Source organism: Salmo salar, chromosome ssa25, assembly GCF_905237065.1.
Source record: "Salmo salar chromosome ssa25, Ssal_v3.1, whole genome shotgun sequence".
NCBI classification, from domain to species: Eukaryota; Metazoa; Chordata; class Actinopteri; order Salmoniformes; family Salmonidae; genus Salmo; species Salmo salar.
Window position 1 is genome coordinate 48050094 of NC_059466.1, and position 26117 is coordinate 48076210.

The 26117-nt window shown below is 39.7% G+C and overlaps 1 protein-coding gene across 1 annotated transcript; it reads right to left on the reverse strand.

Moving 5' to 3' along the window:
- Positions 1 to 7884: 7884 nt before the first annotated feature.
- Positions 7885 to 26117, reverse strand: LOC106586889 (interferon-induced GTP-binding protein Mx). Its single transcript, XM_014174616.2, has 14 exons — positions 25847 to 26117; positions 21912 to 21946; positions 21338 to 21519; positions 20645 to 20779; positions 16699 to 16853; positions 16195 to 16333; positions 15913 to 16111; positions 15374 to 15452; positions 15141 to 15263; positions 14450 to 14582; positions 14110 to 14268; positions 11860 to 11936; positions 11320 to 11517; positions 7885 to 8785 (listed from the first exon to the last, which is right to left on the reverse strand). The coding sequence occupies exons 1-14, from the start codon at positions 25892 to 25894 to the stop codon at positions 8564 to 8566; spliced, it is 1884 nt and encodes a 627-aa protein (XP_014030091.2). The 5' UTR covers positions 25895 to 26117; the 3' UTR covers positions 7885 to 8563.

The window sequence follows — 26117 nt, forward strand, 5'->3', positions numbered from 1 at the left end:
ATTGTAAAAGGTTAGTGCATCATTTTAGCTGGTTTTATGGTTTTGGTGACCCTGTCTTTGAATTGACAAAACATTACACACAACTCTTGTAAATGTACTGTCCTAACATACTCTAAATTTATGCTTTCGCCGTAAAACCTTTTTGAAATCGTAAAACGTGGTTAGATTATGGAGATGCTTATCTTTCAAAGGGTGTAAAATAGTTGTATGTTTGAAAAATTTGAATTTTGACATTTATTTGGATTCAAATTTGCCGCTCTTGAAATGCACCTGCTGTTGATGGAGTGCACCACGGGTGGCACGCTAGCGTCCCACCTAGCCCATAGAGGTTAAGGAGATGTTTATCTTTCAAAGGGTGTAAAATAGTTGTATGTTTGAAAAATTTGAATTTTGACATTTATTTGGATTCAAATTTGCCGCTCTTGAAATGCACCTGCTGTTGATGGAGTGCACCACGGGGGGGACGCTAGCGTCCCACCTAGCCCATAGAGGTTAAAGCCGTTTACAGCTCATTGAGTGCCAGCATCGGTTTGTGGTGGTAAATAGACAACTACGAAGAAGATAGATGATAACTCTTTATGTAGATAGTGTGGTCTACAGCATATCATGAGATACTCTTCCTCAGGCGAGCAAAATCTCGAGACTTCTTTAGATACCGTGCACCAGCTGTTGTTTACAAATATACATAGACCTCCACCCCTTGTCTTACCAGAGGCTGCTGTTCCAACCTGCCGGTACAGTGTATAACCTACCAGTTGTATGCTGTTCATGTAATTGTTCAGCCACAACTTGGTGAAACATAAGATATTCCAGTTTTTAATTTACCGTTGGTAGGATATACATGCTTTTAGTTCATCCATTTTATTATCCAGCGATTGTACATTGGCCAATAGTACCGATAGCAAAGGCAGATTAGCCACTCGTCGCCTGATCATCACAAGACACCCCGATCTCCTTCCGTGAAAACTCTGTCTCTTTCTCCTGCGAATGGTAGGAATTAACGCCTGTTCGGGTGTCTGGAGTAAATCCCTCCCGTCCGACTCATTAAAGAAAAATTATTTGTCCAATTCAAGGTGAGTAATCACTGTTCTGATGTCCAGAAGCTCTTTTTGGTCATAAGAGACAGTAGCAGCAACATTATGTACAAACAATGAGAAAAAACTAACAAAATAGAATGGTTGGTTAGTACCCCATGTGCCTAATTTGCTCCCTTTCCCTTGCTCCCTTTTGCTCCCATAACTTAGCCTACTGTTCTGACTTGGTGGTGCACATGTAGCCTATAGCCTGTTTTAGAGAAATGTCATCATCAAATATTGTAAGAGCTTTCATATTCTGCTTATATGCCACCTTTATTTATCCTTCGGTTCTGACTCCCTTGTGTACAGGGAGAATACTGTAAGAACGGACCATGTTCTGAATTCTGTCGCTGTCAATTTCAAAAGTGCTGAACAAATAGTTATATTGACTACGTCCATCCTAGCTCGCTCATTAATGTCTTAATCGAAATGACGGATTGCCTCTTATCCCCTCATCGTTCCCTTATGCCATAGTTTGTACATCTCAATTGTCAGTAGAAACCACATTTGTTTAAGCAAGTCAGCCATATCAGCTATGTTTTTTAAAAAGGCAGCAAATGAGGATGAATGAACTGCTTCGCTGCCAGATGAGACTTCGCTGATAGCCAGGTGTAGCGGTGGAAAGGAATCCCTCCATGGTGCTGAAAAAGAAAGCTGTTAACCTGTTATGGATAGGGGGCAGTATTTTCACGCCCGGATAAAAAACGTCCCCGAATTAATCTGTTTATTACTCCTGCCCAGAAACTAGAATATGCATATAATTGCTTGATTTGGATATAAAACACCCTAAAGTTTCTAAAACTGTTTGAATGGTGTCTGTGAGTATAACAGAACTCATATGGCAGACCAAAACCTGAGAAGATTCCAAAAAGGAAGTGCCCTCTCTGACCATTTCTTGGCCTTCTTTATTCTCTTTATTGAAAACAGAGGATCTCTGCTGTAACGTGACACTTTCTAAGGCTCCCATAGGCTCTCAGAAGGCGCCAGAACGTTGAATGATGACTTTGCAGTCCATGGCTCAAAAACAGTAGCGCATTTGGATAGTGGTCGATCTGAGAACAATGAGACGGGCGTGCGCGTGCACGTGAAGAGTCCATTTTAGATTATCAGTCTTTGAACGAAAACAACGACTCCCGGTCGGAATATTATCACTATTTTACGAGATAAATCGCATTAAAATTGATTTTAAACAGCGTTTGACATGCTTCAAAGTACGGTAATGGAATATTTTGAATTTTTTTGTCACGATACGCGTCCGCGCGTCACCCTTCGTTACCCTTCGGATAGTGTCTTGAACGCACGAACAAAACGCCGCTATTTGGATATAACTATGGATTATTTGGAACCAAACCAACATTTGTTGTTGAAGTAGCAGTCCTGGGAGTGCATTCTGACGAAGAACAGCAAAGGTAATCCAATTTTTCTTATAGTAAATCTGAGTTTGGTGAGTACCAAACTTGGTGGGTGTCAAAATAGCTAGCCTGTGATGGCCGGGCTATCTACTCAGAATATTGCAAAATGTGCTTTCACCGAAAATCTATTTTAAAATCGGACACCGCGATTGCATAAAGGAGTTCTGTATCTATAATTCTTAACCTCTCTAATCCCGTGGCGCGATTTTCAAATACCTTAGAAATGCTATTACTTCAATTTCTCAAACATATGACTATTTTACACCATTTTAAAGACAAGACTCTTGTTAAACTAACCACACTGTCCGATTTCAAAAAGGCTTTACAACGAAAGCAAAACATTAGATTATGTCAGTAGAGTACCCCGCCAGAAATAATCAGACACCCATTTTTCAAGCTAGCATATAATGTCACAAAAACCCAGAAGACAGCTAAATGCAGCACTAACCTTTGATGATCTTCATCGGATGACACACCTAGGACATTATGTTATACAATACATGCATGTTTTGTTCAATCAAGTTCATATTTATATCAAAAACCAGCTTTTTACATTAGCATGTGACGTTCAGAACTAGCATACCCCCCGCAAACCTCCGGTGAATTTACTAAATTACTCACGATAAACGTTCACAAAAACATAACAATTATTTTAAGAATTATAGATACAGAACTCCTTTGTGCAATCGAGGTGTCCGATTTTAAAATAGCTTTTCGGTGAAAGCACATTTTGCAATATTCTGAGTACATAGCCCAGCCATCACGGCTAGCTATTTAGACACCCACCAAGTTTAGCCCTGACCAAACTCCGATTTACTATTACTAAAGTTTGATTACCTTTGGTGGTCTTTGTCAGAATGCACTCCCAGGACTGCTACTTCAATAACAAATATTGGTTTGGTCCAAAATAATCCATCGTTATATCCAAATAGCGGCGTTTTGTTCGTGCGTTCAAGACACTATCCGAAGTGTAAATAAGGGTCACGAGCATGGCGCAATTCGTGACAAAAAAATTCTAAATATTCCATTACCGTACTTCGAAGCGCTGTTTAAAATCAATTTTTTTGCCATTTTTCTCGTAAAAAAGCGATAATATTCCGACCGGGAATATGCGTTTAGGTAAACAGACAAAAGAAAACAAGGCATGGGGTCGACGCGGGCACGCGCCTGAGTCTCACAGTACTGTAACCAGCCACTACCCAAACGCGCTACTTTTTTTCAGCCAGAGCCTGCAAAGCCACGATTCAGCTTTTTGCCGCCTTCTGAGAGCCCATGGGAGCCGTAGGAAGTGTCACGTAACAGCAGAGATCCTCTGTAATGGATAGAGATAATCAAGAAGGGCAAGAAATTGTCAGACAGGCCACTTCCTGCATGGAATCTTCTCAGGTTTTGGCCTGCCATATGAGTTCTGTTATACTCACAGACACCATTCAAACAGTTTTAGAAACTTTAGGGTGTTTTCTATCCAAAGCCAATAATTATATGCATATTGTAGTTACTGGGCAGGAGTAGTAACCAGATTAAATCGGGTACGTTTTTTATCCAGCCGTGTCAATACTGCCCCCTAGCCCTATGTTTTTTGTGAACGTTTATCGTGAGTAATTTAGTAAATTCACCAGAAGTGTTCGGTGGGAATGCTAGTTCTGAACGTCACATGCTAATGTAAAAAGCTGGTTTTTGATATAAATATGAACTTGATTGAACAAAAGATGCATGCATTGTATAACATAATGTCCTAGGAGTGTCCTCTGATGAAGATCATCAAAGGTTAGTGCTGCATTTAGCTGTGGTTTTGTTTTTTGTGACATTATATGCTAGCTTGAAAAATGGGTGTCTGATTATTTCTGGCTGGGTACTCTAGATGTAAGAGGTTAATGGAAGTCTCGCCTACAAAATCCTGGTAGAATCAGGAATTCCCCAGGGCTGCTGTTTAGGCCCTAAACTTTTTAAAATCTTCACTACAGAATTGCCACTGGCTTTGAGTAAAGCCAGTGTGTCTATGTATTGGGATGACTCAACACTACACGTCAGCTACTACAGTGACTGAAATGACTGCAACACTTGACATACTCAAATCTAACAGTTTTTTTTTATGCTAGAGAACGGTCACAATGCATTATTCCAGGTTAGGCACACTCGATTTTGGCCACTAGATGACAGCAGTGTAGGGGCAAAGTTTTCGACTGAGCCAATGAACCATTGCATTTATGTTCAAAATGTTGTATCAAGACTGCCCAAATGTGCCTAATTGGTTTATTACAGTTTTTTTCAATTGCTTTGGCAAATTCTTTGAAACAGTCTTAACATTCTCTAAATTGTAAATTGTCACAACTGTTTTATGGGACATCACAACTCTATTGCATGTATGCAAAATGTAATAACTCACGCACAACTTTTTAATTCATGTTTCAAAAACAAGTTATTGTGTCAGTAAATTGGCCAATGCCACCAAAATAAAGTTTTTTTGTCATCGTGTGATCCGTACTGGTCAAAATATTTTGATGTTTTTTCACCATTGCAGTCAACCCTGGAAATGTTTGTTATATACAAATTTCAGTTTTGTTCTACTTTTTTGTTGACACTGACTGCTTACTGTACTATACAAGAATGTCAGTTTTGTCTAGCTGAATGCTATTGTGTATCACACTGTGCTGTTTAGATATGGATTTCAACAGAAGGTAAAAGTTTACTGGGAAAAGTCAATACTGTACAATACTGTATTACACAGAAAAAGGATATGCACATTTGTACGTATACAGTCAGTTTATTTTTGTAGCAATGTGTTACATGTAAACAGAACATTCACATTTGCATGTCCATTTTTACATATTTCTTACATGTAAGGTCATATATAGTGAACAGAAAATTTGCCACAAAATGACATCCATGCAAAAAATTTAAAAAAACTGCAACAATGAAAAAAACTGCTGTAGTTCTGTAAAAAACAATATATTTTACCTCCTCGCGGTACGTAACACTACAAGTTCCCATCTTCTTGGTGGACATCCTGTTGCTCTTGTTGGTCTGGCAAGAGATTTTCCTCTACGTGATGTTTTCCCTTGCGATATACCATTGGAAAAATCTCCTTGTGTGGCGCATCCATCCCCTGCAATGATTGCCTGTGATGTCCTCACAAGCAGAATTCATGGCATCTATCAGAGACATCTGATCTTGTGCCCAATAGATATATACTTTCGAACTCCTACCTGGACATACTGGTACCACAGCTCCTACCTGGACATCCTGGTACCGCAGCTCCTACCTTGACATCTTGGTACCACAGCTCCTACCTGGACATCCTGGTACCGCAGCTCCTACCTTGACATCTTGGTACCACAGCTCCTACCTGGACATCCTGGTACCGCAGCTCCTACCTGGACATCCTGGTACCACAGCTCCTACCTGGATATCCTGGTACCGCAGCTCCTACCTTGACATCTTGGTACCACAGCTCCTACCTGGACATCCTGGTACCGCAGCTCCTACCTGGACATCCTGGTACCGCAGCTCCTACCTTGACATCTTGGTACCACAGCTCCTACCTGGACATCCTGGTACCGCAGCTCCTACCTGGACATCCTGGTACCACAGCTCCTACCTGGACATACTGGTACCGCAGCTCCTTCACTCTGTCACTATTCCTCTCAAATGGCACCTTGTACAGTTATTTCATAGTCATTAGATTTTTTTTCAAAACTCTGTCTATAGCGGAAGTGCTGACAGAATTGATATTTGCTGGCTATGAACCTGTTACAATTGTCTTGTTCTTGCTGATGGTTGAATACTTCTGCTCTGCCACCAGCATGAATGAGGTCGTTGTGCAGTCCTATATATGACATGTAGAATTCACAAATAGATGATATTACAGATAGCATATTGTATTCAAATTGTGCTGTATTACTGAATATTCCTCATACACATTGTACGGTACATTGTGATTTTCAGACTTGCATTTACCTTTACAGTAGTTTCTGTATTGTTGTGAATGAAGTACTGTAACAAAAGTAAAGAACGAGTACATATTTATCTGTTTTCCCTACGGAATGTTTGCACAATTGATGACACTGTGGACCTGTTTACATTAGGCTGTACTCTCCGACCAGCTTCTTCCATTGTAAGACCATGGTTTATGACACGGTCCACAATTGTGGCTCTGATTTCATCAGGGACTCTTATTCTTTACCTTATACCTCTTCCTCTATGATGTCTTCCCCTAACACCACCACCACCCATTCTTACACATCTTCTTAGTTCTCTTCCATGAGCATGTAGTTGCTGTTCAGGGTTGTTATGTTCCTCCATGTTCAAAAATGTCAGTGATTGTGCTGTGGGCAAGCTCCATATATATGCTTCCAAATTTGATTGGTTGATTGGTAAGATTGTGATTCCTACTTCATTACTATGTCATTACTATGTCTGACAGATTTTGATAATAGAATGGATCATGTTGAATGTGACGGCTCACACGATGACAGAATGTTGTGGAGTTGTGAAGACAATTTCACTGAGAATCAACTCATCAGTTTTGATCAGCCATGTGCATGTAGTTATTGTGCAAATTGTAGACAATTGTACTTACTCTTTTGCACACATGTGCCAAAACACGTGCAATTTTCTTTAATAAATCTGGTGTGAACAAGAAACTAAGCTTGGTACACCTGTATTTGGGGACTTTCTCCCAATCTTCTCTGCAGATCTCCTCTGTCAGGTTGGATGGGGAGCGTTGCTGCACAGCTATTTTCAGGTCTCTACAGAGATGTTCAATCGGGAACAATCTTAAAATGATCTACTTTGCTTTACAGACAAGCATCATGAAACCTCGAACACAATACATTCATTTGACTTTGTTAAAACAATTGTTTAGGCCAAATGTACACAATTTCACTTCAATGTCCAAATGAAGACGTGGGGCAGTGTAGGGAGAAAATAGCTGTGCAGCAACGCTCCCCATCCAACCTCACAGAGGAGATCTGCAGAGAAGATTGGGAGAAAGTCCCAAATTGGGACTGCTATTATCTTCTCTGTTTAATATCTATTTTGATGAGGTCTTTATCTCCTTAATTTAATAAAAGTACTAAACAAATCACCTTAAACATCATTCATAACTAAATCATTCCAGTTTTAAAGAGGAACCTGACATCATCACCACACATTGTGCCTTCAAAACACATCACTAAGCTAAGGACCCTGGGAGTAAACTAAACACCTCCTTCTGCAACTTGGATCCTGGACATATTGAAGAGGAACCTGACATCATCACCACACATTGTGCCTTCAAAACACATCACTAAGCTAAGGACCCTGGGACTAAACACATCCCTCTGTAACTTGGATCCTGGACTTATTGATGGGCCGTCCCCAGGTGGTAAGGGTAGGTAACAACACATCCGCCACGCTGGTCCTCAACACGTTTAATAACACAGACAAGTTATTATAATGCCATCATAAAATTATTCTCTACATTGATGCACTCTGACCAATCAGAAAATGGATACAACCTTCAATTAATTTGTCACTTTAAATAATATTATCAACCATCTTCCCATATATCCTCAGGACATTTTGAGATGAAAACATAATAACACACCACATTGCAGATATGTGATGATACATTCACATCACGTTATTTGAATCCCAATTTTGACTAAATGTAGAGATGCCCATCATATAAAATGTTCTGTATGCTGATCAAATGTAGATATAATTATTGCAGGCTTTGTTGGCTACATCTCAGAATTTCTGCATTGACAAATTGTCAACCACCGTCTACTAATCTTGTCATTGGCCAGTTAAAGGCGATCCTCTTGGTCCAGCAACCTTTTACGTTTATGGCCGACTTCTGGTTCTTCCTGTAGGATTTCACTGGGGTCGTCTGTACAGCATCTCACTGATCTTAGCCGATCTTATACATTTGTTGAATACAAATATACAAAATATAACAGATTTTACTCATTATTTAAAATAAATTGCATTTGGCCGTTACTGCCCTTTCCAAAAATCTGGTTATACTTCTATTAACCTGTCTCTTTTTTTGGAAACATCTCTGAATTCTGTAACTGACAAGACATCACCCTCTCAGACGCTGCTGATTTTGTCATTGGCCAGTATAAGGCGATCTACTTGGGCCTTCAACTTTGCACGTTTCTGTTCGATCTCGGAATCCTCCTGGAGGATGTTATCAGTGTCATCTCTGCTTAGCAGATCCAGCATTTCACTGCACACAATCTTGGCTGACTCCTTCAGCATGAAGTAACTGATCAGCATGGGCACCTGGTCAGCCAGTCTTTGCACCACAATCTGTGATAGAGGTGAGGTGGGATGGAGAGTGAGTGCCCAAAGTGATGAGAAGGCCACAAGGTAACCAAAATGCAATATACCACAAAGCAACCCTGCCACAACAATGTATGTTTAAAACCTTTGTCAAAAAGCATTAATGAGAGATCCTACCCCTTTGAGCATTCCATTTATCCATTCATGACAAGTATGTGGATTCTAATTCTAAACGTTCAGTTGCTCCGCATTGTTAAAAAAAATGTAAATGCCATGAACTGCTATTGGTCAATATTGCCAGCATGGCTGCCATATAGATATTTTTGATTATACTGTGTAATGAAAATGCATCATAATGTTATTATTGATTACTATGGCATTGTTGAACGCTCATTCCTGATTGGCTTGAAGGGCATTGTAGAGTGTGTATTACTTCCCTATAAAGCACGATACATCAGCACGGTACTGCATTGTTGAGGGAGCTAGCACATAAGCATATATATTATACCATGGCATTGTTGAATACTCGTTACTGATTGGCTTGAAGGGCATTCTAGAGTGTGCACTATTTCCCTATAACGCAAGATACATCAGCACGGTACTGCATTGTTGAGAGAGCTAGCACATTAGCATTTTGATTCACCTTTTATACCAGCTGTGAACTGTGTGATGAATACATGTGATTTGATGCAGCAACCTCAGTGTCCAATCTCTAATATGTCTCTGGGGTGGAGAACCAGGCTAGATGTAGTCCATACATACACGTTGAGATCTACACAAATTTGTGGAAGGCCCTGATGAGAAAGTGTGTGAGTTTGTTGATAAGCACACTACATAACATGCCAGTTTTATGTTAGCTGCAGGTTTAGTTAAAAACTCTTAGGGATAGGGGGCAGTATTTTAACGTTCGGATGAAAAACGTGCCCAAATTTAACTGCCTCCTACTCAGACTCAGAAGGTAGGATATGCATATTATTAGTGGATTTGGATAGAAAACACTCTGAAGTTTCTAAAACAGTTAGAAACAGTTAGAAACTGTTGTGCCTTTGGAATAGTGATCTGGATGCGCGAACAAAACGGATGTATTTGGACATAAATTATGGACTTTATCGAACAAATGAACATTTCTTGTGGAAGTGGAAGTCCTGCCAGTGCATTCCGCCGAAGATCAGCAAAGGTAAGAAAAGATTTATAACACTATTTTAGAGTTTTGTTGACGCCGTGACTTCGTGGCTAACTGTATAGCATTGATGGTTGAGCGCAGTACTCAGAATATTGAAAAATGTGCTTTCTCCGTAAAGTTATTTTAAAATCTGACACAGAGGTTGCATTAAGAAGTAGTATATCTATAAATCTTTAAATAATTGTCATATATTTTGTCAACGTTTATGATGAGTATTTCTGTGATATGTGTGCTCATTCTCTTCTGATCCCTCCTGTCTCAGCCTCCAGTATTTATGCTGCAGTAGTTTATGTGTCGGGGGGCTAGGGTCAGTCTGTTACATCTGGAGTATTTCTCTTGTCTTATCCGGCGTCCTGTGTGTATTTAAATATGCTCTCTCTATTTCTCTCTTTCTCTCTTTCTGTCTTTCTCTCGGAGGACCTGAGCCCTAGGACCATGCCTCAGGACTACCTGGTATGATGACTCCTTTCTGTCCCCAGTCCACCTGGCCGTGCTGCTGCTCCAGTTTCAACTGTTCTGCCTGCGGCTATGGAACCCTGACCTGTTCACCGGACGTGCTTGTTGCACCCTCGACAACTACTATGATTATTATTATTTGACCATGCTGGTCATTTATGAACATTTTAACATTTGAACATTTTGACCATGTTCTGTTATAATATCCACCCTGCACAGCCAGAAGAGGACTGGCCACCCCTCATAGCCTGGTTCCTCTCTAGGTTTCTTCCTAGGTTTTTGGCCTTTCTAGGGAGTTTTTCCTAGGGAGTTTTTCCTAGCCACCGTGCTTCTTTCACATGCTTTGCTTGCTGTTTGGGGTTTTAGGCTGGGTTTCTGTACAGCACTTTGAGAATATCAGCTGATGTACGAAGGGCTATATAAAAATAAATTTGATTTGATTTTGAAATTTGATTGTGCTGATTCACCGGAAGTTTTGGAGGCTAAACATTTTCTGAACGTCACGCACCAATGTAAAATGCTGTTTTTGTATATAAATATGAACTTAATCGAACAAAACATACATGTATTGTGTAACATGATGTCCTAGGATTGTCATCTGATGAAGATGGTTAGTGCTTAATTTTAGCTGTATTTCGGGTTTTTGTGACACATCTCCCTCCTTGGAAAATGGCTGTGTGGTTATTTTTGTCTATGTACTGTCCTAACATAATCTAATGTTTTGCTTTCGCTGTAAAGCCTTTTTGAAATCGGACAATGTGGTTACATTAAGGAGAAGTGTATCTTTAAAATGGTGTAAAATAGTCGTATGTTTGAGAAATTGAAATTATTATCCTATCTCGAAGGGGTCACCAAGAGGTTAATTAGATTTTATTTCTGGAACACTCTATACATACTGCACAGTAGATGTGTTGTGTTGTACCTCATAGTATGCCTTGAGCAGCCCAGGGTACTTGCTCCTGGTGTCGTGCTCTTTGCCTCCTGCTGTTTTCCCCTCCTCTAGAATATGTTTGTTGAAGATTTCATCCTGTGTGTAGACCTGCATCTCCATCTCAAACTGCTCCACGATCCTCTCCTTCACTATGGTTGACTGCTGTTCCTGGATTGTTTCAATGTTTTTCTGAGTTTAAACAAAGAGATACCATGAGGACATAAAGAACCTTAGATGCAGGGAGGCAGTGAAATACTGTTACTGTTTCAGATAAAAGTTCAGTTCGACATGCTCTAAGTATCTTTGTGGTGTTTTATTTTGAACATTTCAGGGTACAATCCTACAATGGACAACCTGTAAATAGGAATTCTTCATAAAAACATCTAGTGATTTTTAAGTGCTACTTTGCCTCATGTTTTCCTGCCTTCTTGCTAGTGCCACTAACTAAGATTTCCATTTCAGCCTAAAATCACAGAATAGAGAATTGTATGATTATCATGTCAGAGCGCTTAAGTTTACAATTGTCATTACCATTGAGACCTGATGAAGATAAGGATAATTCTTAAAGCTCTCTCTGGACAAATGATTAAATTGCTTCTGCACCATGTCTGAAAAACAAAAACAAATGTATTTGGCAAAGAGATGTTAAAAGAGACAAATGTATTTGGTAAATAGATGTAAATAAATGTTTTTATTTAAAGGGCTAGTTCAGCCAAATTACAAATCAATAGTACAAATACTATAATTTGTTTTTGCTTCATGTCCAAACAATCATTGAGCCTCACAATCAATTTGAGATGCATTAGGATCATTGGGACATGAAGAGTGAAAAATGAAAACAGGTCAATTAAACCAAAGCATGGATTGATGTCACACCTTGTCCACAGGCTGCTTACAGGGTAAGGAAAGCAATATGTAATTTTGTAATTTGAGTGAACTATCACTTCAACGTGTCCTATTTAGTCAATTAAAGTTTAAATGTCACATGTACAAGTACAATGAAATGACGTTCTTGCAAACTCTAAACCCAACCATGAAGTATTAAAAATAACATAATAGTAGAACTAAAACACTAGAGAAATAAGAAGAACTGTAAGGCTTGTCGTTAGGAATGGACCAAGGCGCAGCGGGAATGTGGATACTCATATTTTAATTCAAAAAAGGAGTAAAGCATCCACCGGACAAAAACAATACACGACAGCAACAGTCTTGCAGGCACACAAAACGCAATGCAAGAACAACTACCCACAACCCCAAAGAAAAACACACACTACTATATAGGACTCCCAATCAAAGGCAACTCAACACACCTGCCTTCAATTTGGAGTCCAATCACCAACACAACACTTAACACACAAAACCCTGCCACATCCTGACCAAAACTAATCCAATTTCTCCCTCTGCTGGTCAGGACGTGACAAGAACACAAGAACGTAGGTAAGCTATACACATGAACAGTTCCAGGGACAGTAGCTATATACATGGACATTTCCAGGGTCAGTAGCCATATACATGGATAGTTCCAGGGTCAGTTCCAGTACCATATGTACAATGTGCAGGGATACTGAAGTGGTATGGTTAGATAATGTATGTATAGGGGGAAGTGACTCGGCATCAGGCTATATAACAAACAGAGTAGCATCTGTGCATTTAATGATTGAGTGTGTGTGTGTGTTGGAGTGACAGTGTGTGTGCATCTGTAGAGTTCTGACAGTGTGCATAAAGACAGTGTAAAGATACATACAAATAAAGGGGTCAACTCAGATAGTTTTGATATCTAGTTAGCAGTCTCATGGCTTGGGGATAGAAGCTGTTCAGGACCCTGTTCAGGAACCGTTTGCCGTGCGGAAGCAGAGAGAACATTCTATGGCTTGAGTGGCTGTGGTATTTAACAAATTTCCAGGCCTTCCTTTCACACCGCCTGATATAGATGTCCTGGATGGCATGGAGCTCTGCCCCAGTGATGTACTGGGCTGTCCACACCACCCTCTGTAAAGCCATATAATCGAGGATACTTTTGCCATACCAAGCAGTGATGCAGCTAGTCAAGATGCTCTCAATGGTGCAGCTGTATAACTTCTTTGATGATTTGAGGGCCCATGCCAAAGCTTTTCAACCTCCTCAGGGGTAAGAGGCGCCGTCTCAACTATGCGCATGTGTGGACCATTTTAACTCAGAACAGAAACAATAAGATGCATGTAACGATGGTGACAGGTGTGCGTAATAATGAATAAACTGGCGACAGCGAGCGCCAGTGAGGGGGAGCTGGAGTAGACGTGACAGTCCTGCCTTCCTGATGCTTCTGCTGAGAACCTGTAGAGTCGGCTGAGGACCGGGAACCTGTAGACCCGGCTAAGGCGTGGGAACCAGTCGAGCCGGCTGAGGCATCCCCGGATGCTTCGGCAGTTGCACTTGGACTAAATGTCACCAGTAAAAAAGCCCCAGAAAACCCTGTTCCTTCCCTTTGGTGAGGTGTATTTCTATAACATGTACACTAATAATCAGGAAGCAAGTACAGGGAGTGAATTTAATAAATAAACAAACAAGAAACATGAGTAGAGTACAGAAACACAGGAAAAGAAACAATAACGCCTGAGGAAAGAACCAAAGGGAGTGACAGATATAGGGGAGGTAATCAGGAAGGTGATGGAGTCCAGGTGAGTCTCATAAGGCGCAGGTGTGCGTAACGATGGTGGCAGGTGTGCATGATAATGAATAAACAGGTGCCAACAAGCGCCAGAGGGGGAGAGATGGAGTAGACGAGGGGTTTTGGTCACTTACCTCTGATTTTCTGTAGTGTCATCATAGCTGGATTCTTAAGTTCAGCCACTAGTTTCTGAACAACATGTTGAAATACCCTGTAGTTAGTGAATCCTGGCAGCTCACTTCCCCTGTGCTTCTGATCATATTCATCCACCACTTGTTGCACTACTTTGTGGTCTAAATTCAGGAAAACAATGTTAATAATTAATGGAAGATTATAATCACTGTTGTCTGACATAAGTATTAGTAGTATAATAACTATATCAGTAAATATTAGGGATATTTGGAAACATAAATATTTATTGGTTATACATGGTATTATGATGAGCAATACCCGGGCTATTCAAATTGTACCTACAATGTGATTTGGCATTTTTCAGACATTCCATCCACTCGGTAAATTCCTTTCGCATGAGCTCAAATAGATGTTCCACAACGATAATATCCCCTTTGGACAGTTGGGTAATCTGATCATTGAAATCTGTTATGACCTGAAGAAGGAAACATAAAACAATAAAATATACCTGTTTAAATGTTGCATATTTAGTCCTTTTAGATGACTGTTTAATGAAATGGCTCCACAAGACCCATCCGTCTTCTACAGATATTAAAACAAGAACTATCATACAGTGGCTTGTCCAAGTGTTTTTGCAAGATCAGCTGTCAAGGCAAAGTATTGTTTAACCTGGTGACAAACATAATCAGCTGGAAATTAAGGAAGGAGAGTGGAGGAAGTGGGAGTGTGGAGAACAAATGCTGTTTAATTTATCTTTCTGGACAGTGCGTCTACTCTTACACTTGTGTTGCAAATCTGACCAATCCAAATGGCAGAGGATGTGCAACAGAGCTGATGCCTTTACACCAGGAACCATCGCCCAAGTTCTCTATAGGACATTCCCCTGACAATATACCAAACCATGACAATAACACACCTGGACTACTGTGCAGCAGTATGGCTTCCAACCCTACATCATACATTTTTATAGAAATGTTGTACAAAATAAGAAGTTTACGAAGCTAAAAGATGGGAAGGTGAAAGATGTTCTCACCTGAATGAGGTACTTCCTCTTCTCTGCAGGTTGCAGGGGAGGCCCGCTCTCTATTTGACTCAATAAATGCTTTACCTCCCCCATCTGCTCCTTTATGTTCTCTGACATCTTGGGCAGATATTTCTAACCAGGAGCAAACATACAACATGTTAATAGGTACCAGACCACATGTTTTCCAGTGTGCACTGGGTGTAGGAGGAACAGCTAACTGTAGGGTATGTGGTTGGACTAACCTTGATCTCATTGACCAGGGCATTGCTGAGCTTGGTGGCTAGGCACTTGGTGGTTGCCTTCTCCTCACGCAAGAGGGATCTATACATTGAAATGGAGGGAAAAATAACTAACACAGTATTTCACAAAAAAAATTGGCCAACAGATTTTACACCTAAAAATGGTATATCCCTTGGCCTACAATGGTCACGCCCCCACAGATATCTAATTAACATAATAAAAAATTATTTAAAAAATCTGTTTATGCTAGAGATATGTGCTAAGCTAACGTATGGAATTGTTTTATGATTATACCAAGGATCATTTAGCCATTTGATTTTGAATGTTAAAAAGTACAATTTGCAGAAATGTAAGAGAAGGGAGGAGAGGGACTCTCATTCATCAACACTACATGGAACTACTCTCAAAGGATATCTGGAAAAATATACTTTTTTCATAAAATCCTGAAACCAACAGTTTGGGGCCCTGAACATTTTCAGATCTGAAGCCATCAACAACAAAGATGCAAGTTCACTTAACACATGGCAAGAACACGTTTTACCTGAAGTGCTCATGATTTCGGAAGAATTCCAACTCCTCCTCAATCGCACAAGTTATTGACATGTTTTCATCAATTTGCTTCTGACCACGACATTTCACAATGACATAGCCCATATTGAGAAAGATTACTTTGTTGTGGACAATTTCCAACACATTCTTCTCTGCTCCCCGGTCTATCAGGTCTGGCTTTGTCAGAATGGCTTGAAGACAAATGAAAAGCATTATGATAACTGCTAATATAAAAACCCAATTAAAAATACATTCATCTATATAATGTCTTTACCCAGAGTTCTTGTGCCTTCAGGATCCACTTCTTGTGCCATTTTCAGGGCCTCTGTTGTTGCTATGTCAACATTACATGGTACCACCACTAAAATAATGGTTCTCTTATTCTTTATGAATTTCGAAATTAGATTCTTGATCTAGTAAAAAAGGAAGAGGAATGTGACAAAGCAGTCAGGATGCAAGCCTTTGACCGAGTTATTTGATTAATCTACGAGAGGGTATCAGACCGCTTGTTACCATGATATCGCCCTGTGTGGGGCACTCTGTTCTTTATGGTTCTGAAGCTCAACCTTCCTCAAAGTCAACACATTCAAAGTACTTTTCACCAGAATCAACCATCATAGCTACGTGTACCTTTCTAGCAATTATGGTATAAAGTCTGTACACCTGGCTGAAACAATTAATCCTTAGTGAATCAATCGATGAAAACCAAAAGTCATGAGAGAACCAAACAATGTACTGGACAAAGTCCAAAAGCTATACACACTGACGTTAGACTTACTTGGGCTCCAATGTCATCTGGTTGTCCTTTCACAGCCACCCTGGTGATCCCTGGTAAGTCAATCAGACTGAGGTCACACACCATGGAGGATGTGATCTTTAGTGTGATCAGGTCTTCACATATCCCCACTCCCTTTCCAGCTAACGCGCTCTGAGCTGTTAAATCAATGGGAAAATATTGATGAAATAACAGATGTGTCCATAATTTGTTTGTTTGTCTGTCTTATTCCCCACAGAACTCTTCTTATTATAATATATATTCTGTAGTTGTCTATGGTAAATACCATAACAAACTTTTCCACATTAAACGATAATAGATACGTCAATGTCAATGGCAGTATGTGCCGTTTAAGATAAGGGAGGACAATTATTTGTTTTATGAGTATGGCCTTATTTCTATTACAGCCTATTGGATGACTATCATTCATATTCCATTCACCCAGCTCAATGTAACATCGATAAGTTTAGGCTACTACATCATACTAAAATGTTCCCTATACCCATCATGAGGTTGCTACGACCTAGCCTATGAATGAAAGTTGACTGTGTTTACTGTGGAAGGACCACCAGAGTGTGGTCCTTTCAGAATAGCTCATTAGTACCGTCAGCTGTGCTTAATTGCCGTCTGATCACCTTGACTCACATGCCTGGCTGGGCTACTATCTCTTTCCCCTACAAGGGATCAGAGGGAACCGGCAGTGAGGGGGCGAAAAGAAAGAAAAGAGTGTTTGCTACTCCAAAGGTGATTAGGGAATTATATGTTTAAAGGTAATGATTAAAGAATTCCACCCTGAAATGTAACTAATTAGTAATTAGTAGTTTATGTAGCATGTATAACGAATAATTAAAGTACTAAATGTAAGTCCAACAAGGTTCAGAAGAGACCTGTGAGGGATAGAAATGTGTGTGTGAGTGTGTCTAAGAAAATACCGAGAACAATTCAACTGTGTTTTACCCGACCTGGCTAGAACTCTGAGAAACTTATTATAGGACAGGGAGTAATTTTCAAGGTTCCTCTAATCTCGGGGGAATGGAACGGACAGCGCTGGGTCGTGATAAACAGTGGTGAGAACTCTGGGGAGGGATACAACTCACCTATTGTTCGTGTGTATGTATGTGCGTAAGTAGGGAGTGAACTATAAAATGGATGTCTTTGTATTATGAACTTCAGAACGTTCTCTGAATAAATTATACGAACCTTTTGCATAAGCTGAGTCTTTGCCTAATTATTATTAAACCCAGAGTCTTACAAACCTTGTGGATTAGTCAAAGCTTATTGATTGTTAGTTATTATCATTGGGATTGAAAATTCTCGTGACAAAAGGAGAAGACGTTCCTTTCGGAAGACAAAAAGAGGAAGAAGACAAACTACCTCTGGGGGATGGCCACCACGAGGGGAGCTATCCACGAACGAATCATCAAGATGGTGAAACTTACGTGATTTATGTTATAGTTTAAAACTTCTTGGGGCTGGGGGCAGTATTTGCACGGCCGGATAAAAAAACGTACCCGATTTAAACTGGTTACTACTCTTTTCTAGAAACGAAAATATGCATATAATTAGTATATGTGGATAGAAAACACTCTAAAGTTTCTAAAACTGTTTGAATGGTGTCTGTGAGTATAACAGAACTCATATGACAAGCAAAAACCTGAGAGAAATCCTACCAGGAAGTGGAAATCTGGATGTGTGGGCTCTATTCAAGTCATTGTCTATTGAACACACTGTGACGTGGTGATCATTGTGCACTTCCTAAGGCTTCCACTAGATGTCGACATTCTTTCTAAAGTTGTTTGAGGCGTCTACGATGAACAGAGACCTTATGAGAGGGCTGGGAAGTTGGTCACCCAGGGAAGGCCATCGCGTCATAGGTGCGCGCCCACGCGAGAGGTTGCTCCGTACCAAAACGTTTTTCAAGACACAGGAACCATCCGGTTGAAATATTACTGAATCTTCACGTTCTCAAGGCCCTAAAGATTGATGCTTTACAACGTTTGACATGTTTGAACGAACGTAAATATATTTTTTTGGACAGTTCGTCCTGAGATTTTCGGCGCGCTACCGACATTTTTAGTAGCTGAACGTAACGCGCGAACAACATGGAGTTATTTGGACATAAATTATGGATTATATCGAACAAAACAACATTTGTTGTGGACCTGGGATTCCTGGAAGTGCCTTCTGATGAAGACTACTAAAGGTAAGTGAATATTTATAATGCTATATAATATATTAGATGCTCCAAGATGGCGGCTAACTGTATTGTGTAGTGTATTTTTCTGAGCTCACTACTCCGATTATTGCAAAGTGTGCCTTCCCAGTAAAGTTATTTTGAAATCTGTCAATGCGGTTACATTCAAGAGATGTTCATCTATAATTCTTTGAATGACAGTTTAATATTTTATAAACGTTTTTGACGAGTAATTTTGTAAATTGTAGTGCTGATTCACCGAGGGAAAATATTTTATGAACGTCACGCCCAAATGTAAAATGCTGTTTTTATATATAAATATGAACTTTATCGAACAAAAAACGCATGTATTGTGTAACATGATGTCCTAGGAGTGTCATTTGATGAAGATTGTCAAAGGTTAGTGCTACATTTAGCTGTGGTTTGTTTTTTTGTGATGCATGTAGTTGCTTGGAAAATGGATGTGTGATTATTTCTGGCTGGGTACTCTAGTAACATAATCTAATGTTTTGCTTTCGCTGTAAAGCCTTTTTGAAATCGGACAACGTGGTTACATCAAGGAGAGTCTTATCTTTCAAATGGTGTAAAATAGTCATATGTTTGAGAAATTGAAGTTATAGCATTTTTAAGGGTTTTGTATCTCGCGCCACGCACTGCCACTGGCTGTTGAGTAGAGTGGGACGCTGATGTCCCAGGTGTTCCAGACAGGTTAAAGATACTCATCTGGTGTTCCTTTCTTGTGTAAAGAAGAAGATTTATGTTTTCCTTGGGAGATCATCATTGATTGTGTTGGAGTGTTTGGGTGAAATGAAATACCTCAATAGAGAACTTTGTTCAATTAAGAAAACATACTCCTGACTCGTTTATTCCACCTTCCTGCTTTTAAACAACATCAAATTACTTGGTCCGCTCACACAACGCAGGTGCATTTTTTAGTAATCAAGGTGAAAGACATTGACACATTCAATACCTCCTTGCACACTCTTGCCTGCATCTAGTTGATCTAGGGTGTAATCATTAGTCAGTTCAAAACGGGAGTTTCTATTGGACAAATTCAGGTACGTTTATCCTTGTTTTGTTCCGTTTGCTTCCGTTTAAGAAACATTTTTTAACAGAATTTGTGGAATGAATACACCCCTGATCACAGGCAATCACAGTTCACTTTCATAGCAGTCAAAAAGAAACAGCATGATCCCTTTGATCACTGTATAGCTAATTCCTTCTCCCATCTACGCTCTCCCCTCCTCTCACCTTTTCCCTTGTGGACTTCAGTGCACAACACATCAGCTGTCTGTGATCAGACGAAAAAACCTTTCCAAGTCAAACCTTCATATCTGCGCTATACACAGCCGACATCGTTGTTACCATATTATATCATCATAGTCAACATAGCTACTAGAGCTAACACGTTCGTAAACCTGTTACAATCATGCAGTACAGTGTTCAGTCAGCAGCAAGCAGTTTAGCAGTTACACCGGCGGGCCCCAGTGGCTAACAATTTATAAAACCTATAAACTTACCTTGACTTGGAAGAGTTCCTTCATTTGATAGCCATAGCCAGCTAGCTAACATAGTGTCCCTCTCTGTTTGAGCCAGGTGTTTGAGTAGGCTAAACTAGCTAGCTAACTTCGCTATCAATCTGAAATTTAAAGAGGAGGATGGTCCTCCCCTTCCTCCTCTGAGGAGCCTCCACTGGTTAATGCACAGTATAGAATAATATGTCTGTGTGTTTTTGTGTGTTCGTTCCCATCTGACCTTGTTCAACGTATCTCACGACTTCTGAAGGTTCGTCAAATTCATTGACTTTATCTCTGTATGAGATGACAGCCTCCCATTTCACTGTCCTGTCTTTACACAGTTGAAGTAGCAGTGGGCACCTGGTGACAATACCTGGAAACAAGGAAGTACCAATGACAGATCATTATACTATATTACAGAACAATCAACACAACAATCAATATGACAGTACAGTCAACAATGGACCGGGACATGAATGTTATGATAAATATTTAACTTCTGCAGGCTAAGGACAACAAGGTTGCTCTAATGTTCTGAAAGCACGTCAGACATTTACAGTGTCTGAATAAAAGGTTAGAAAACTCATGTACAGTTAACATTTTCTGAAAGGTTTTTCTGTGGTTATCAAGTTAATTTGAAGATTCTAAACATTTCAGTAATGTCCGTGTCTCTGTGGTCCTATTGTTATGACTGTTTCCTGACCTCGTCTATGGACAAGAATAATGTGAAACCCTGCTTCAGGGTTGTTTACCTAGCCACTGGCATCAATCGCCAACTTCAGCATTTTCAAACCAAAAACGAGTCAATGCCCAAATTATGTCTCAGTTCCACAATCACTTTCAGACCTTGTGTGATTTGGAATGACATTTAAAATGCTCATTTTGATTTTAATTGTTTTTTGTATGTTCAGGTAACAATACAGATTCTCACCAGTCCCTCTGGGCAGCGCCACCCCAGAAAGGGTCTCAAGCACAGAGCTTTTTCCTGAACTCTGGTCTCCCACCACAGCAATGGTTGGCAGTGGCAGCTCCTTATCTATCCCTATGGATCTCATGTCATCTATTAAGTCTATGAAGGGCCGGACCTTCTCCGCCAGCTGGTCTTGGAACATCCTGATGGAATGTCAGGGGTAAAAAACAATGCCATTATGAATGGTTAATTTGTTGATAGACATGCATGGCAAAATTCATTATTTGACACAGTTTTTATAGTTAGTGTCTTACTATCGTTTGAACTACATGGGATGAGAAAATGTATGTCCCAAAAATGTTAATACTACACCATGTGTAACAAAATGTCCCACTATTTACTGTATAAATAATCACCACTGTATAAATAATCACCACTGTATAAATAATCACCATCACCATGAAATTGAGAATATTAGGATCATAGTATTGTGGTACAGTGTAGTACAGAGTAGCACTGCAACGGTGCAAATAACAAGCGGAAAATGGAGGCCTTCATTATTTCAAAACCGAAAACTGAAGTAATGTTGTCCCACCTCGGTCCATCTTCATAAGACATGTCTCTCTTCCGCTGAAATAAAAGAGAATGAAAGCTAAACCATTTAGATGAAAATACAGAATAACAGCAATGCATCTGTATTTTGAACTGAAGTTATTATAATCTAAATCATCATATCACTATAACATAAGAGGAGATACAGTCTCATATAACCATATCAGAAGCTTACAATTTGCCAACTGTAATACACTGGGTATACCAAACATTAAGAACACCTTCCTAATGTTGAGTTGCTAGATGAGAATCTTGTAAAAATGAAAGTGTAGGGTAGAAACTGAATAAGTAAATTCATTTCATGATGTTAAAGATTAGACTAGACTATTCGATTAGAATATATTTATCCCCTAGGTCAATGTCTATTGGATTATAACTTGGTACACTATATATACAAAAGTCTGTGGACACCCCATCAAATTAGTGGACTTGGCTATTTCATTCACACCTATTGCTGACAGGTGTATAAAATCAAGCACACAGCCATGTAATCTCCATAGACATTGGCAGAAGAATGGCCTTACTGAAGAGCTCAGTGACTTTCAATGTGGCACAGTCATAAGATGCCACCTTTCCAACAAGTCAGTTCGTCAAATTTCAGCCCTGCTAAAGCTTCCCCGGTCAACAGTAAATGCTGTTTGGAGGAAATGATTTAATTACCTACTATACAGTTTAATTAAACCGAACTATACATTTTTTACCCTGAGAATTGTCCATTGTTATATGTTAGTATTTTTTGCTGATTCAGGATTGTTTTATGAGACTTAGTCATAAGTCTGGGCGTACAGATAAGAGCCGTTTAGGTGCAACCTCAGTATGTGACATCCTGTTTTCACAATCTACAGGAACGTAGATGGGTGGAAACATGCAGGAAGGAACAGACAATGGTGGCAACGTCAGCTATCTTAATCTGCACAGACAAGCTAAATCAGCTTTTACACACCATGTTCCGTCCCTGTTTCCACCCATCTGCTAAACTGCCACGTAGACAAAATAGGTTGTACTTTTTCTATAATAGGAGAGAGACAACTCTGTTCATTGGGCTTTCCTAACATTGCACTGCTGGTTGGTTGCTATGGATTGCTTCATTTTTGTAAATCTTGAAATAAAGTTGATTTGAGGAATACAGTCTCTCTCCTTTTGGTTAGAATTACCACAATAATTGGTGACGAGGATGGGATGCTAACTCCGCTTGCTGATTGCTCCTGGGAGACAGAGGTTAAACTGTGTGCAAGGGCTCCGTTAGACATGGCTCAGTTTAGCCCACACTCTGACTAAAACAGAGTAGAGAGGGACACGCCTCGGACCTACCGGGAGTGTCAGTGAGTGGATACGTCATTCCGGAGAGATAAGATAAACTACCATGACAGCTGCTTTGGTGAAGTGGAAGCAACAACAGCTCAGCCCGCAAAGTGGTAGCATTGGACCACCATTGGACTATGGAGCAGTGGAAATGCGTTCTCTGTAGTGATGAATTATGCCTTGCCATCAGCAGTCCGATGGACGAATCTGGGTTTAGCGGATGCCAGGAGAACGCTACCTGCCCCAATGCATAGGGCCAACTGTAAAGGTTGGTGGAGGAGGAATAATGGTCTGGGGCTGTTTTTCATGGTTCGGGCTAGGCCCCTTCGTTCCAGTGAAGGGAAATCTTAACGCTACAGCATACAATTACATTCTAGATGATTCTGTTTTTCCAAATTTGTAGCAAAAGTTTGGGGAGGGCTCTTTCCAGTTTCAGCATGAGAATAACCCCGTGCACAAAGCACCGTACAGAAATGGTTTGTCGAGATCAGTGTGGAAGAACTTGAATGGCCTTCACAGAACCCCGGATGCATCTTTTAGCTGTTAGGTTCTAAATAAACAGAGTTAAAACTGACGGACAACTAGGAAAAGCTAAAACCAACTTTATTCACCCAATGGGTCCAACAGCTGAAAAGACCAAGACATTTTCCCACCAGCATCAGTATTTATACCCCCCTTTAGACAGAGTCTCCTCCTTCTCTCGAAACATTACATCTTTGTTGCTAGGCAGGAAGCTAAGTGATGTGGATAATAAACTGTTCCTTCTCACTTCACGTGACCTGACCTGGGTCCCCATTCATCACTAATCCACAGCTATCCACCCTTATCAGTGACTCAACCATGTGATTGCCATTTCCCTTACCTACTAACTCTTCAGGCCCCATGGCTCTTATCCACCCTCCATTGACACCAGCATATATGTTCCTCATACATGTAACCTATATCGTCTATATATAGCAAGTATTTCAAACTCAAGCTAGAAACCAACATAGACTCCCCAAGAGGCTAAAATATATTGATTAGGTTGAACTAAAGTCACTATAGTATTTTAAATGTATTTTACCATTTTTTTTTGCTCACAGACAATTTTCAAAAATGAAATCCGTTAAACATTTAATTTAATTTGTATGACATAAGGTGGTCACCATTGAAAGACTCCCGTGTGGGGCCTTGAATTAGCAACATTTCTTATAATACAATGGAATGGTACAGTGGTATAGTAATACAATGGAATGGTACAGTGGTATAGGAACACAATGGAATGGTACAGTGGTATAGTAATACAATGGAATGGTACAGTGGTATAGTAATACAATGGAATGGTGCAGTGGTATAGTAATACAATGGAATGGTACAGTGGTTTAGTAATACAATGGAATGGTACAGTGGTATAGTAATACAATGGAACGGTACAGTGGTATAGTAATACAATGGAATGGTACAGTGGTATAGTAATACAATGGAATGGTACAGTGATATAGTAATACAATGGAATGGTACAGTGGTATAGTAATACAATGGAATGGTACAGTGGTATAGTAATACAATGGAATGGTACAGTGGTTTAGTAATACAATGGAATGGTACAGTGGTATAGTAATACAATGGAATGGTACAGTGGTATATTAATACAATGGAATGGTACAGTGGTATAGTAATACAATGGAATGGTACAGTGGTTTAGTAATACAATGGAATGGTACAGTGGTATAGTAATACAATGGAATGGTACAGTGGTATAGTAATACAATGGAATGGTACAGTGGTATAGTAATACAATGGAATGGTACAGTGGTATAGTAATACAATGGAATGGTACAGTGGTATAGTAATACAATGGAATGGTACAGTGGTATAGTAATACAATGGAATGGTACAGTGGTATAGTAATACAATGGAATGGTACAGTGGTATAGTAATACAATGGAATGGTACAGTGATATAGTAATACAATGGAATGGTACAGTGGTATAGTAATACAATGGAATGGTACAGTGGTATAGTAATACAATGGAATGGTACAGTGGTTTAGTAATACAATGGAATGGTACAGTGGTATAGTAATACAATGGAATGGTACAGTGGTATAGTAATACAATGGAATGGTACAGTGGTATAGTAATACAATGGAATGGTACAGTGGTATAGTAACACAATGGAATGGTACAGTGGTATAGTAATACAATGGAATGGTACAGTGGTATATTAATACAATGGAATGGTACAGTGGTATAGTAATACAATGGAATGGTACAGTGGTATAGTAATACAATGGAATGGTACAGTGGTATAGTAATACAATGGAATGGTACAGTGGTATAGTAATACAATGGAATGGTACAGTGATATAGTAATACAATGGAATGGTACAGTGGTATAGTAACACAATGGAATGGTACAGTGGTATAGTAATACAATGGAATGGTACAGTGGTATAGTAATACAATGGAATGGTACAGTGGTATAGTAATACAATGGAATGGTACAGTGATATAGTAATACAATGGAACGGTACAGTGGTATAGTAACACAATGGAATGGTACAGTGGTATATTAATACAATGGACAGAGCTACAGATGTAGTCCTCCTGGAGATTGACATACATGTAGAATTACCTTTAAGGAATGGATGCTTTCGGGCAGGCAGGTTGCTTGTTGAGTCATTTCAGTTGTTTCAGGCTCTTCTTGTACAGTGGTCTACAGCTCAAATCTTACAGCTTTTATAGAACGCATTTAAAGTAAAAGTGAAAGTCTGATCATTTGATCACGATTGCAGTAAAATCATTAGCCTATGAACCAAATTGATAAGACTTTTTGATAATGACTTGATTATCCTCTGACTATTTGGTTATAGGAGGGCCTACGAAAAATACTTCTCCACGGTCTG

Excerpts from the sequence above, each read along its gene's own strand:
- LOC106586889 (XM_014174616.2), bottom strand. The coding sequence starts at position 25,894 with ATGACTCAACAAGCAACCTGCCTGCCCGAAAGCATCCATTCCTTAAAG. Across the intron at positions 21,520-21,911 it reads TCTTATGAAGATGGACCGAG|GATGTTCCAAGACCAGCTGG; the intron begins GTGGGACAACAT and ends ACATTCCATCAG. Across the intron at positions 16,854-20,644 it reads CGTGAGATACGTTGAACAAG|CTCAGAGCGCGTTAGCTGGA; the intron begins GTCAGATGGGAA and ends TTGATTTAACAG.